The sequence below is a fragment of the Argiope bruennichi genome, chromosome 9 (genome assembly GCF_947563725.1).
Source record: "Argiope bruennichi chromosome 9, qqArgBrue1.1, whole genome shotgun sequence".
NCBI classification, from domain to species: domain Eukaryota; kingdom Metazoa; phylum Arthropoda; class Arachnida; order Araneae; family Araneidae; genus Argiope; species Argiope bruennichi.
Genome location: NC_079159.1, coordinates 88,375,980 through 88,391,197, shown reverse-complemented (window position 1 = coordinate 88,391,197; position 15,218 = coordinate 88,375,980). Strand labels below are relative to the sequence as shown.

General features: G+C 31.1%; 1 protein-coding gene across 2 annotated transcripts in view; it reads right to left on the bottom strand.

Moving 5' to 3' along the window:
* Positions 1-15,218, bottom strand: part of LOC129983998 (uncharacterized) — a 157,888-nt gene that overhangs the window by 67,726 nt on the left and 74,944 nt on the right. For both annotated transcript variants that reach the window (XM_056093743.1, XM_056093744.1), the window contains exon 2: positions 4,112-4,283. In XM_056093743.1, the coding sequence (XP_055949718.1) occupies positions 4,112-4,280 (169 nt within the window). In that variant the 5' untranslated portion in view covers positions 4,281-4,283. The remainder of the gene's footprint in view (positions 1-4,111; positions 4,284-15,218) is intronic.

Here is a 15,218-nt window from a genome sequence, read left to right as displayed (position 1 = left end):
TTGTACTTATTTTTCCAATCCTATTTTTGAGATTTTTTTTTAAATTTTTCGTATAACGAATAATATGAAAAAATTAGATCTTGAAATTTTGATGGATTTCCACATTTTAGAAATCCCTCAGACCAATAAAAAAAATGTTTGCTTCTTTTTTGTCTTCCTGTGAGGAAGATAATTCAAATATTCGAAACAACCAGACAAAAAAAATTGATTTGTAGTGTTAAACCCATATTTTATATTTATATCAAATTTTGGGTAAAATAAATTAATGGAAGATTGGTCTATCTCTCGTTCTTTGCATTTCAATGCAATAACTGAAACAAGCAAAACCTGAATAAATGTAATTTAGCATGTGTATCTGATGCCAAATTTGCATTAAATTTTAAACCTAATCGGCCAATGGGAAGTAATCTAAACTACATTTTGATATACCTACATTATATTATGAAATGAAACACAAAGCATGCTATATTGGGCGTATACAGAATGCCGTGGAAAGAATACATCGGCTTTTTTTTGTCAATGATATTGAAACGCCTCTTTTTTGCTTTTCAAAAAACTTTTTTTCGGAATTTAAATTAGTTTTGAAATAATAAATATGTCATAATTTTTCCTTTAATTTATTATCAGATATATGCTTTTATAAACCTTTAAGAGTAAATTTAAACAAAATTTCACAATTTTATTTATTATTAATTTTTATACTGTTTTTAATTTTTTTTCTTTGTTCATAAAAATGAATAAGAATTATTTTAACCCTAAATGGGAATCGAGAGTATCATCTATTTCGAGCGTAAAGCCTTTCAAAATGGACAATGCGTATAATCTATTTCTTTTTGAATATTTAGCAAGTTATAAATAGAAAATAAGATTGCATAAAAGCGAATCACTCTCTTTGAGCAAAAGATGCCATAGTTTTATTTGTATATGAAAGAAAGCATCTGCCGGCGTCCTGGCATAGGGGTAGCGCGTCTTTCCCACGGTCTGGACGTCTCGGGTTCGAGCCCCGTTTCGGGCATGGTTGTTTTTCGTCTATTCTATCTGTGAGATGTGTGAATGTGCCCCCCCCCCCTGTAAAAAAGGGGTTGTGCAAGCGAATGTGATGCGTGAGTAGCTAAGACGTACTCTTGGCTCTAGTTGGCGCTACTTAAAATAAGAGATGCTCCCTTGGCTTAAAATCACTGACTTTGTCAGCGAGCTTGTCCATGGCAAGTGCCATTTGAATGAACAACAACAGAAAGTAACTCATCAAAGCAAGATTCATCATACAACCATTATTCATTAATTTTCTTCAAAATACTATACAAATAAAAGGAAGAAAAAAAAAACAATTTTAAGTTGATTTAAAAAATTTACGCGTAGCCATTTTTTTTTTTTTTTTGCTTTGCTTTTGCAACATTAAGCCAAAATCAGTTAATCAATCTATCATTCAAAAAATGTTTAATGAAAAAAATTAATCTTTAATAATCAATTATTTTTCTCAGTTTAATTTTAAAAGAATTATAGATGATCTTGATTTATAAACAATTCGACACCTAAAAAATGGCATTGAAATTTTCTTTGGCATTCATCCCTTTCATTTCCATTTCTAATAAATGACACAGAAACCTCTTGTAAAAATCTTCTTTCTAAAATATGACAACTTAATGGAACAAAATTCTCATTTGCAATTCAATAGTTGGTTTCAGAGACGAAATTTTTCACATGAACTTATTTACATATGTATCTATGCAACATCCATTAATAGCTATGCCTTTCATCTTCACGAAATCTTCTGAAATTATTTCTAAAACTATCCACAATGCTCCATTTGCTAGATATGAAGAATGACATCAGAGCATTTTTAATTCATTGAAGGCAAAGAAATGAAATTCTCAGAATGAAATTACATTCAACTTACAAATTATGGTAATTCATAAGTTGAGTGTAAAATTCCTGTCCAGAATTGAATAACAGCATCAGTCTTTTTGTGACAAGTATACTGAGTCTTTTCAAATATTATTGCAAATATCTCAGTCATCCACTGCACTGTAAAACTAATATCCTTAGACCTATTTCTGTGACTTTTATATAAACCCTTAAAAATAACATTTTCTTCAATATGCTTTCGAAAAGTAAGTTTCTGGTCGTATAAAAGAGAAAAAAATCGCCAAAAAATTCGCCAAATTTTGTTTCTAGCTTTTTTATATCTTCAATAAAAGATTTCGATGAAAATACTTCATTGCTATAGTCAGTCTATTTAATACGGAAAGCCCGGGGGAATTGTAAAGTTTTGAGGCTCATTTTAGAGCTTCTCAACATTTTCTATAACTTAGCAAGAAAAAAAATCGATTCTTAGAAGCAATTTTGGAAAGTGCTGGTATTTAAACTCAATAAACGACAAAATGGTCCGAATATGCTTCAAAATATAGGTAGGACCCTATATATTTTTTTAAAAATCTGACCTTATCTATCTATATTTTTTCAGAGAAGACAATAAAATACTTTTGTTATTACATTATTTGTTATTATTACTTATTTTCAAGTCTAGATTCTGACCACTGATGGGAAAACATTGACCTACAGCAAGGTTCTATACGGCTAGTGGCACACTAAAATAACAGTATAGGCATTTTAATGCTATTAAAAAAATGACATTTTAAAACAAAATATACTTTTAGCAATTCAGTCACAGATTCATTTAAATCGTTAATTTTAAAGAATTCTTTTTTGAATCCTTAGTTTGTTTTATGATATTTGTAATGAAAAACATTTCTTTTCTTTTTTTTTTTTTACTTCCTTCTAAAAATAGTATATCCTTTCCCTGTATAAAGTATTTGGATATACGAAATGATATTGCAACTGAGATTCAGAGCATATACCATCACTAGAAAATCCTAAGCATCCGAGAATGGGCGTTGGCGAGGTTTGGTCAGATAGGCATTTAATTAAAAAGGAATCACCGTTTTTTCTTTTGTCTTTCCTAATAGTTTTGATGTTATACTCCTTTCAAAATAATCTGTTTTTATTTTCCTTTCCAAACGCATCTAGTTGGCTTGGTGGTAGAATCTTGTTTTAAGCATCAGAAAGGGCTTGTTTTAAGCATCAGAAAGTTTATAAAAACTTTTATTTCATATTTTCCTGAAAAAAAGACGCCATTCGCCTTTATCCAGTTTACTGTATAAAATTCGCCGTACACTCATTGAAACGATTTCCTTAAGAATATTTTGCGGTGTCGCAAATGCTGCGTGACTTCGAGCGTTATCTTTCTAGAACAATATTACAGATCATTTATGATAATTTATAAATTTCAACGTATGTTAATTGGGTGCTCCTAATGAGGGGACACCTCAAAAATAAGAATGAGAAGCTTCCGGTATGTGGTTGGTTCTCGTCATCCGGATAGGTAAAGAAATGATGGGAGTCGGCTACCTCCTATTGATAACGAGACATACTTCCCACGGGAAGTGTTGTATTAAGGCAGGTGATAACCCTTAGGACTCAACCATAGTTCCTGTCAATGTTGCTGTCGCGGCGGTGCGGTCATTCAGATTTTTCCGTGTGCCTTCAAGCGGGTCGGAGTAACCAGTTATGATTGAAAATTATAATAAATATGGTGAAATTTATAATAAAAATAAATAATTAACCTTAATAATTTGTAGCCTTATGCTAGTTGGGTCTCCCAGCGGAGGGCACCTCATCTATACAATTGAGAAGCTTCCGGTATGGTGGTTGGTACTCGCCATCCGGATAGGTACAGAAATGGTGTGAGATAAGCTACCCTACAGATGACAGTACGCACCTCATATGGGAGGGATTGTACCGTGGTAGGTGATGGTCTTTAGGACTCAACCTCAGTTCCCGCCAATGCTGTCGCGGTTGTCCGATCATTCAGAATTTTTCGTGTGCCTTGGGCAGGTCGGAGTATTAAACTTATGATTATGTTAGTTGGGTAAATGCTTTATATTGAACTGCTTGAGAAAACGATTTATCAGAAATAGTACATGATAAAGTCTATATTGTGCAATATCGCAAGATATCATGCAATCTCGTAGGCCACCTGGTACTCTTTGTGTCTTTGTTATTCCAAAAAAAAAATCTTTATAAATGAAAGATCGTTATTGAGAAATCTCACCTCCTTTCTCCATGGTATCGAGCAGTTCTCCCTCATCGAACCACCTGTGTCTCTGCAAAGCTTTAGTGAAAGACCTCTTCTGCACCGAGTAGGAAGCACGGACCGTGGTCGAAGGGGTGATAAAGGAAAAGATGGCCTTACGAGGTTTCGTACCCGCCTCCTCACCCATTGCCTAAAATAAAAACAGAAAAATCGATCAATGATAATCGTCTGACAAACGAAAAGAATTGCAGAAAATTTTTGTTCATTTAATAATGAGATATCTTAATAGATTTGAACATAATTGATATATTGCACGCGCTTTGGAAAGGTTTTAAAGAAATAAATTCAAAAACCATTAAATGGAAGTTGATCCCTAATTTATAGCTACACCCATTAATCATTTTTGTAAACAATCAAGTATAAGTGTTACCAAAAACGTCGAATTTTCCACATTGGTTTTACGATCCAAATTTTTGTTAAAATTGCTATAGTAACTCAACTCCTTCCGCAATAACTTTGAAATAAATTTAAAAAATAGTACTTTTATGTTGTCGGGAAGAATAATTATGATCTTAAGATAATTATGTTATTCAAATTCTGGTCATTAAAAGATAAAGTTGGAGAAAATAATCGCAATGCGTGCGAAAATATTTTCAGCAATTCAATCGAGTTGTTTACACCGAAAATAATTTCATTCGCCAGTTTTACCATAAAGAAACTAAATTATTATTTAAATTTTTTAAAATGTTCTTTTACACAAAGAGTACAAAGCATTTACAAAATGCATTATAATTATCAAAAATTTGATCTCTAGATGTTTAAATCACGCTAAATTCAAAAAATTCCTTTTTGGAATTATTTGAAGTGTGCTTTTTTTTCATTATTATTTGTCTACACGATCATTATTAAAATGGCTACAAAATTCTCATACCCCATTTTTTTTTTAATTTTGTAAAATTTTTGATACAATCAGCCTACTTGAAATCAATTTTTATATCCGCCAATATGTGATGGGTAGTGAAAGCAATAACACAATTAAAAAATAAGTTAAATAGCTGAAATTGGATAAAAGTCTTTATTATTAGAGTTTTAGAATCAGTGTTAAGATCCGGCCCAAATCCGGTTATTTTTCAGATATCTTCTGTTTATTTATTGTGTTATGCGTATATTATTATTCGGATAAGGATCAAGTTAGGTAAACAGAATTTTATTTACATTAAAATTACAAATTTGCATCAAATTTTAAAACTATTAAACCAAAGACCAGCGGGAGTGGTCAAGCCAGTCTCTGGCATAATCTCGAATAAAGATATAATCCCAGTAAACGTAGATTATATGTAGTTTATAAGAGCTACGAAATATTAAACTTTGGTGTGAATTCAGCATTTTCACTGAATCTATAAGGAGATCCTTGGTGAGTGTTTTACGATTAACCCCCGGCATGCGGCCAAAAGTATCCAAAAATCAAATTTTGGTTTCAGATGCGTTCTTTCCAAACGATTGAAACAAAAATTTGGCCTAAAACTGCACTTAAAATCATAAAAATTTTTTATATATTTAAGGTGTATGTACACACTTGAAACTTCGAAAATCGTTCAAAATATCGAATATTTTTTTTATTGCTTAATAATGTTCTATGATTCTTTAGCTTTCAAACGATACCAAAATGTTGTCAATATTCTAAATATTTCTCGAGTTATAATTATTTTTCTTGAGGAGCTTTCATTAAAAACTCTAGTTACGGTGTTTTTAAAACTCATTTTATGAAGAATGGTATTTTTCCACTATGTTGCTTCATTCAAACAATCATAACTCAACAAGAAATTAACCAAATATAGTTATTTATATATCAAAATAATCTGTATGAAATAGCGGATGTTTTGTGCCTCAATCAAAGTTATATTTATAGAAATAAATTTTTAATAGCTGTTTAAAAGTTAAAATGACAAAAAAAATCTCGTTTTTTCTATTCATTGTTGTTGAAAAAATTATTTTTAAAAAACTATACAATTTTATAACTTGATTGAGGCAGACAACATGAAGACTAAGATTAGGCATAATTTCCAACTAGAATTATGTGTCTGTGTAAATTAGAATTTAAGATATCATGTTTCAAAAAATAGGCTAATGAGCTCTTTAAATATTATTTAATTAATTAATAATTAGTGTAATATGGTTTTTTTCTCACTGAAATGAGTTTAAACATATATTAATGACCTACTGTAAAAAAACTGGACTTTTAAAGTTAAAATTTAAAAAAAAATCTTCAAGTGTGTACGTACACCTTAAGTCATTATGTTTTTGTATACATTTTTCTGAAAATACAGACTGACAGACGGCCAACAAGTAGTCGCTCAAAACTTGATGGGTGTCAATACTAAAGATGTTAAATCTGTGTACCTAATTTCATCGCTATAGTTCTCTTCGTTTTGTCGCTATTGTGCTAACTTATATTCGAACAGGTAGACAGACAAACTTCCTCTGAAACGGATTTTGCTCAAAAATTAATTGAAATCTACAGATTTAATTTTAAGTCTGTGTACCAAATTTCATCCGTCTAGCTCAAATCGTTTTTCAGTTATCTTTATCACAGATGGATTGACATTTTCCAAAAATGTATTTTTCTAACTCAGGAAGGTTTAAAACGAGAGTTCATTAAACTCTCTAGTTCGAATTTTTGACCATCACAATACTTTCTGTATACTTTGTATATGAGGAAATAATAAAAAGATCAGTTCTCTTCAGTTTATGGTTTATGACAAAGCCGCACAAAACGCATAAGAAACGTATAAACAGAGGAGAAACCGCTGCCTTTTAGCTGCTGTCCTAAATAAATCAAGTGATATAAAGATGAAACAGATGGAATAAATCATTCTGGAATAGGGTTAAGTTGATAAGCTTCGGTACATCAGGTACAGGTGGATACTGATACTCGGTTGTACCTTTTTGTGTACTAGTACTTCTGCACATGATAAAGTCAGTAATTGACTCTTTTCTCATTGGAATGAAACAGGATGGGTACTCGAATGGGAATCGGTTCTAGCACTTTTATTGATATAAAGGTTGAATTGATGGCGGTTTTGCAGTACTAAGAGCAGATTGATACTGATACTCGATTGTACTTGATACATTTACTTGATCATTCTATGTTTGATCATTGAAACTGATCCTACTCAGTGTATGTCATGAACTCTTCTTCTTAATCAATTAGTTAATTGAATTTCACAAATTTTTGATTTAATAAGCTAAATATTTATTTTAGTTGGATATTTTTTTATTTTAGTAATTTTTGAAATTACATATGTTTTTATTTATTTTCTATAGCTCATGATAGCACAACATGTGCATTTAAGAAAAAGTAGTATTTATGTGGATGCTTTGTATTAATAAATACTCTGACTAAATAAGCATAATGAAACAGATAAGAATATGACTAACTATACTTAACAAAAACTAACATTTTTTTCATGATTCATAAAATCTGTATTTTTTACAAATTTATTTGTTCAGCAGTTAATATGATAATATCTTTTTAATCGATCTATCTGTGACCCCTTTCAGTCCTGTGGTTCTAGGTAGTTGCATTGATTACTTTAGATATTCTGAACTGGAGATGTTCATGTATATTTAGTAAACATTTAAATACTTTTAAACTTTTTGCAGTTAGTTTATGAAATAAATTAAGACTTCTAATTCCCCAAAATATTAATAGTTTGAACTTTCATTTATAAATTTAAGTCAAAAAAATTTTGAATTTATTTATTTAGTTTTTTCTTATAATAAATAAATGCATATTGGCAATTTTGTATATTTTTATTAACACTAAACTCTTTCCAACAATTAATTCACTCTTTGAGGCAAAGAAACACATTACAAATAAATATAGGCTACTACTATAATATAACTTAAATTATCAATCATTTTACCTTTTTATACTTTGTCCCAGTTTGCAAAAAGTTTCAGATTTTTTTATAAAAATTGAAAGAAATACCATAATTATTCTATTGTTAACTTATAGAGAAATATTTCGCATTTAATTTTATTAATGATAAGCTATATCTAATATGAAATAAGTAGTAGTTAGGTAATAAGTAGCTTTAGTAGCTTTATTCTCTTTCCTGTTTATTGCTTTGTATAGAATATATTTACACATTTTATTGAATGGTAACAATTGAAATCGTATTCTCCTTCAGTATTAATAATGACCATAATAAACCACACATAAATGTGGAATTTTACCTTTGTATTCCGTGCAACAGAAAATCGTTTTCAGCATCATTATAAATTCAATAAAAAATAATATTACTTATTCTTTTTTTAAGTTGAAAGATTAGAAAAGAAAAATAATCGTTTGATAATGCTTCTTCCAGAATAGATCTTATAAACACGATAAAGTAGTCCTTTTTTCCTGAAAGTTGAATTATAGCTTTTACGATGAGCTAGGAAGTTTGAAAATGTTTTATAAATTTCAGGCAACAGTTTTTTTTGGGGGTTTTTTTACGCATTATTGGTTCGGAAATTGTTGTGAAATGGATGTAAGCCTTGCGTGAACAACTTTCATAAATGCTATATCTAAATTATTTGGAACCGTTGTGGCTGAAATTTCACCAATAATGATTGATTTCGGATCATATGAAAAATAGTAGTAATTCGTGACTAAAATAATGGTAATGTCTGTAGTAAAACGATTACAGTATGATTTTACGCAGTTTAGTCCAGACAAAATATCGAAAACTTATTTAGTAATTTATCAGAGTAACATGGCACTATTTTTAGGTACAAAAAAATTACTATAGTGTAATGAATTTGGTTATATATAAAGTACTTAAAAAGTTTATAGATGACAGAAAATTTGAGTCGCTGTCATACTTTTGTTTTCACATTTTAAGCAAACTGGAGTGAAAAAAACTGAATCACAAAAAATAGAAGAGCGTTAAATAAATCAGAATGAAATTCGAATGTATTTCCACATTTGAACGTTTTCATACATATTTTTTTATAGATTTTAAGCTTGCAATAAAAAAATTCCTCATTTTGAAATATCTAAGCGATTTATTGTTTTTTGTAAAGATAAGTGTCACAAAGGTTTGATCTTAATTTAGCCCATAGTAACTTCATTCTAAAATATTCTCTTATTTTGTGATCCAATTCATTCCATTTTTTCTACTTAATTAATTCAAGATAAGCTTTATAAAATTGCTGAATTGGCTAAAAGCCTAACTTTCCCACTCCCCGCTTGAACGGCTAGAAAAATATCCAATAAGCACATTCTTTTTTACAAGATCCCTGTGTTTTCCCTTACCTCGTCGACGCATGTAGCAAAAATTCCCTATCGAAATCTGTTTGTTTGTTAGTTTTCTTATGGCACTTAAGCCGGAGGGGAGCGTCTCTTGTTTTTTATAGTAGCGCCAACTAGGGCCAAGAGTACGACTTTCCACTCACGCATCACTCATTCGCTTGCACAACCCCTTTTTACAGGAGGGCACATTCACACATCTCACAGATAGAACAAAGGAAGAACAACCATGCCCAAACCGGGACTCGAACCCAGGACGCCCAGATCGCGGGAAAGACACGTTACCCCTATGCCAGGACGCCGGCCTATCGAAATCTTAATAATATATTAGCCCTGTAAAGAAATATTTTCCCTATCAATTTCTCAGGTTATATAAGACCAGAGATAAAATGTTCAAGAGCTTTTCCCTCATTTCTTTCTGTGTCATTCTGTGTTGTGTGTTGCCTGCTTGTACATAATGCGTCCTTCTCGAAGATGAAATAAAATGACGTCACGAAATCGAAAGTCTTTCCACTGTCTTCAAAACTGCATCCTGCTTCACATAAAATAATGTTTACACACACACACACACACACACACACACACACACACACACACACATATATATATATATATATATATCGCTGATTAATATTAAATCATTGGAGACGTTAAAAATAAAATTGAAATTCCAATTGCTGAGCAATTTTTAAATTCCACTTTTATTTCGAAATATATTCACTTTTTAATTACACGTTCAGCAATTTGTTGTAGACTGATTTCATTAAACTTACGCATTCCGTCTCATCAAATAATAATGTAAAATTTTAAATAAATGCATTCTATAATAATAATATAATCACATAGTAAGCCAATATTCTGAGTGAATAAGTTGGTCGCCAAAGGTGACTAGTGATTAATGAAACTCTTGAAATTCGAACGCCTAACAATGAAAATCAACAACTTTTGGCTTCAGATGCATATACCACATACAAATTTCAGACTTGGAAGTCTTCAATCCAGTCTTCACCTTACCTCCATCACACAACCATAATTTGCATTATTTTCTTGTTAAACCGTTTGCAAGAAAGGATTGCCATTGAAGAAAGAAAAGGAAGAATTTTTGAAACAAGTGGGAGTGATTTCCTCGAAACTTTCTCTCATACTATCTAATAAACATACGCTGCCAGAGAATGCCTTACATGATACTGCTGTACAATAGTTATGAAATATTAGCTTTTGGCGCAATTTAGCCTTTTTACTCAATCTATCGTGTCTTCATTGACCAGTCATTTGGCGATAAATCCTTGGAATGCGGTTAATCGTATGCGAAAATCGAATTTGTGTTTTAGACACGTTTTTATCAACCGATTGAAAAATTTGACACAAAATCGCACTAGTAGTTACAAGATCTTATACCAAATTTGGTATATTTGAGTCATTGCGTTTTTGATATATCGCGTTTACATGCTTCTGAAAGTACAGACCGGCAGACTAACAGTTGCTGGATTTGTTTCAAAATTTGACAGCTGCCTACACTATAAATGAATCTGTGTACCGAATCTTATCTATCTAGCTCTCTTCATGTTGTAGTTATCAAGTTAACTCATATTCGAACAAATGGGAAGATAGACATCCTCTGAACAGATTTTACTCAAAATTTGATGGGAAACTGCAAATTCGGTGTTAAGACCGTATACCAAATTTCAATTGTCTTGCTCAAAGCGTTTTGCGTTATCTTTGTCACAGACATATACAGACGGTCATTTTCCAAAAATATGTTTTTCGAACTCAAGAAAGACTAAAATATGGAGAGTCGTCAAAATTTGGGGTTCAAATTTTTTGACAATTATTATACTTTATACTACGTGTACGAGAAAGTATAAAAATATTAGTATGAATAAGTTTTATTTAATTCATAAACAACTATATGAATATAATTTTAAAGAATATCATTAGAAAGATTTTCAGCGAATGCATTATCAAAAAAAATCCCTGAGAATAGACAGAATTAATATTAACATAAGGATTATGCAAATAAATACGAAAAATTTAAAAATAATATAGAATTCAATCCAGCAAAAACATTAAACAGCGTCATTCAAACAACTCAACGCAGTACAAATTACCTCGCTTATTATCCTAACAGGAGGAATAATTCTGTTCCACTTAAAAGCAAACGAAATTCCTCTCATTAATCTGCTCCTACCAAACAAACCTGCTGAATTATTCCAGAATTTCGCAACCGAAAAAAAAAAGTGTGCTTCTAGCGTTATCATCAAGATTGATCGAACTACAGCATCGCGATCTGTTGCGATAGAGCCCTTGAAGGCCATTTTCTACACCCCCTAATCAAAAGGTACGGAGGGAGGCGGGGAGGTTGTTCGTTTCGGTAAATTAGAATAAAAGTTGATGTAGAGGGAGGGGGGAAGAGAAGTGAAGTGGTTGAGAACCAATTACGCTGTCCTGACAAGCATGATAATGAGATTCATCGAGTATCCAAGTGCGCTTTCGAATTTGGTCAAGATGAAAAGTTTTGAACTCAGTAAAAGAAACTAAAATTCAGACGATAAATTTTAGTACCTAATCCAGTGGCTCTAAAAGAAAGACAAGACAGAAAGAAAATAAACGAAAAAGATTAATAATTGGAATTGAAATATGAAATTTTACTATTTGTCGTTTCAAAAATAAATTCAAGTACCAAACATATGAAGATATGTGGGGCAAATTATTTCTAAGTACAGTAATTCAATTTTTAATATGATAATCTATGCAAGATGGGTACTGTTTAAAAATTGCATGATACGGCATATACTATGAAAAAAAAATCGTTCAAAGCATTTTACAGAGCAAACTTAGAGCTACCAAATAGGGCTCTAGTAAATTATTAAGCTGCAGGTACTCACTAAGGAAGTAGTTTCAAAATTTTAATTAGATTTTTTAATTAAAATTCATCAAAATGTATTGGTATTTGTTTCTAATAACTTGGGAAAAATCGAATAAAAATCATGTTTTACATCTTTTTCGTATTTATAAAAATTAACTTTTAAATGATGGCAATTTTTCTTTAAATTTAATAATTTCTCAAAATACTTTTATATATTTTATAACAATACTTTTCATGATTTTAGTTATCACTTTTGAGCATGGGCGGGTTGCAGTGTTATGAATTATATTTTTTGGGTGTTATTAAATATATTTAATAACCTATGATATAAAGTTCACATTATATCATGGATTTTTAGTAACATTATGAATATATTGTGAGCTTTAACAGCATGATATAATTAAGGGTAAACTTTTAAAAGTACGATTATGTTACGAATCATGTTATGACGTTTCGCAACAGAAGTGCGAACCTCTTACCATTTTTTTTTTTTTTTTTTTTTGCCCCTTAACATTTTTTTTAATTATTTTAGGTGACATCTTTCGCTTCAGGATGCGCTATCCAACTGAAATAATTGAGAGTCTATAGAATACTTCAGGTGCTTATGGATTATGTTTAATAGTCAAGCAAAAACTTCTTTGAATGATTTAATTTCATCTTGTAAGTCTGAAGAGCAATAATTCGATGGGCAGGGCGGTTAAGCGGTAATTTGTACAAATATACTTCGCAAATTTTATAATTGCATGGAAGTGCAAACTCTGAAAATGTAGTTCTGTATCATAATTACTTGGAACTCAAAATATAAAGCGAATTTCTATGGAAATCTTTTTCTTTATATTCATGTTTAGAGAATTGAATAGATTTCATTAAAATTTTGACTCGTTTTATGATCTAAAATCTCAAAATACAAGGAACGATTGCCATTTAAAATGTTTTATAATATTTAATGTCTTTAAGCTGCTTTACCTGTGGTAATAAAGTTGTATTATTTCAACAAATAAATAGATCCTACACTAGCAAGAGTATTCGCTTCTCGATTCCCTAGTATATTAACACAACACGTGGTATTTCCAATTAACGTTACGGACTTTTTTTTAAATCCATGCATAGTTAATATGTTACAGGCTCAATAACAAATAACGACGCTTCATTCAGCAAGGAAACATGAATATACAGACAACAAAATGTAAGTGAAGCATACATAAGAACGGCATGTTCAGTAAACAACAACACATAAGCAGTAAATCAGCAATAAATAACCGTAACAGCACAAAGTCCGCAGAGAGAACTCGCCAGAGAGAGACTTCACACGACTGTCCATACCTCTTTACTCATCTGTTTCTCTCACTTAATTTAATTTTCATCCGACTTCAGATTTGTCTTCGGTTTTTTATAGTTTCCATGACAAGGCGAAGAAGCTTCTAGAAGGAAAATTCCCAAGGCCTTGGTGTCCTAAACCCTCGAGTCCTAATGGAGTTATCCCCAAGATTGTGTAGTTTTCGGAATCTTCGATTTTGTTGCCAAAAATTGCCAAGTTTGTCGCCAAGACCGAGCATTATTGACTGGGCATCAAACAGAACTATCTGTAAAATTCCTTTTAATTCATCCAATTTGTTTCGTTTTATACCGTCCGTTGCATATTTACAAAGGCAGATTTTCCTCTGATGGATTTCGTTTAATATTTGATAAAGTATTGCAATTTTGGTATAAAAAAAACCTTCAATAGATATCAAAAATAGTTTTTTTCACTTTCATTTTTGATTTATCATGTTGCATACAGATAAGTAAAATTCCCAAAATTATTTTTTTTTTGGTACTTAAAAGAGTCAAAAATGCCTCAGTTCATTAAAATATATTGGCTTTGACTTTTTTTTTGGGGGGGGGGAGGAGAGGATTACAATTTTTCCTTTAAATACAAATTTGGACATAAAAATTTTTTAAAAGAACATGAAGACATTTTTACCTATAAAAATTTTTAACTGTTATTTTATAATGCATTTCTTTTAAAAATTACATCATCAAACTCTTCTAAAATAATGTTTTTAATTCTACAGCTAACGATGAGTGAACATACTTGGGTAAATATAAAATAACCAATGACAGGACCACAGAAATTTTCTAAACTATGTCACCATACGCTTCAGCAATTACAAGAAAATTACATTAACGCTTTTCAATGTGAGTGTCGCTTGTTTACGTTTTTACCCTCAGCACTTTAGTCGAACAAAATATTCAGCTAATATTGAAAGAAAAATTTTCAGCCTCTGGGCGGATTATGTCTCCCCTAATGGATCTTGACTGTTTCGGAAATTAAATTAATCAGGAGAAGAAGATGAGAGGTGGTGTGTGTAGTGTTTTTTGGCTGGAAAGGAGCTTCTAAGGTAAGTGGATCATATGACAGATTTTGCAGTGCTGAATATCGTATGGAATTTTGTCAAATGCTTTGCAAATGGTTTTAGCCAGTGGCCTAATGAATAAAGCATTCGAAGCAGAAGGATATGCTAAAAATGGAATTTTGTCAAATGCTTTGCAAATGGTTTTAGCCAGTGGCCTAATGAATAAAGCATTCGAAGCAGAAGGAGATGCTAAAAATGGAATTTTGTCAAATGCTTTGCAAATGGTTTTAGCCAGTGGCCTAATGAATAAAGCATTCGAAGCAGACGGATATGCTAAAAATGGAATTTTGTCAAATGCTTTGCAAATGGTTTTAGCCAGTGGCCTAATGAATAAAGCATTCGAAGCAGAAGGATATGCTAAAAATGGAATTTTGTCAAATGCTTTGCAAATGGTTTTAGCCAGTGGCCTAATGAATAAAGCATTCGAAGCAGAAAGATATGCTAAAAAATTTGTTTAGAAGAATTAAAAATGTTATAAGTTAATTTTACAGTTAAATGGGGATAATTTATATGCGTAACTGAGGGTCTAATATTCTCGGAAAGAAAAATTACAGACTGGTTCATATA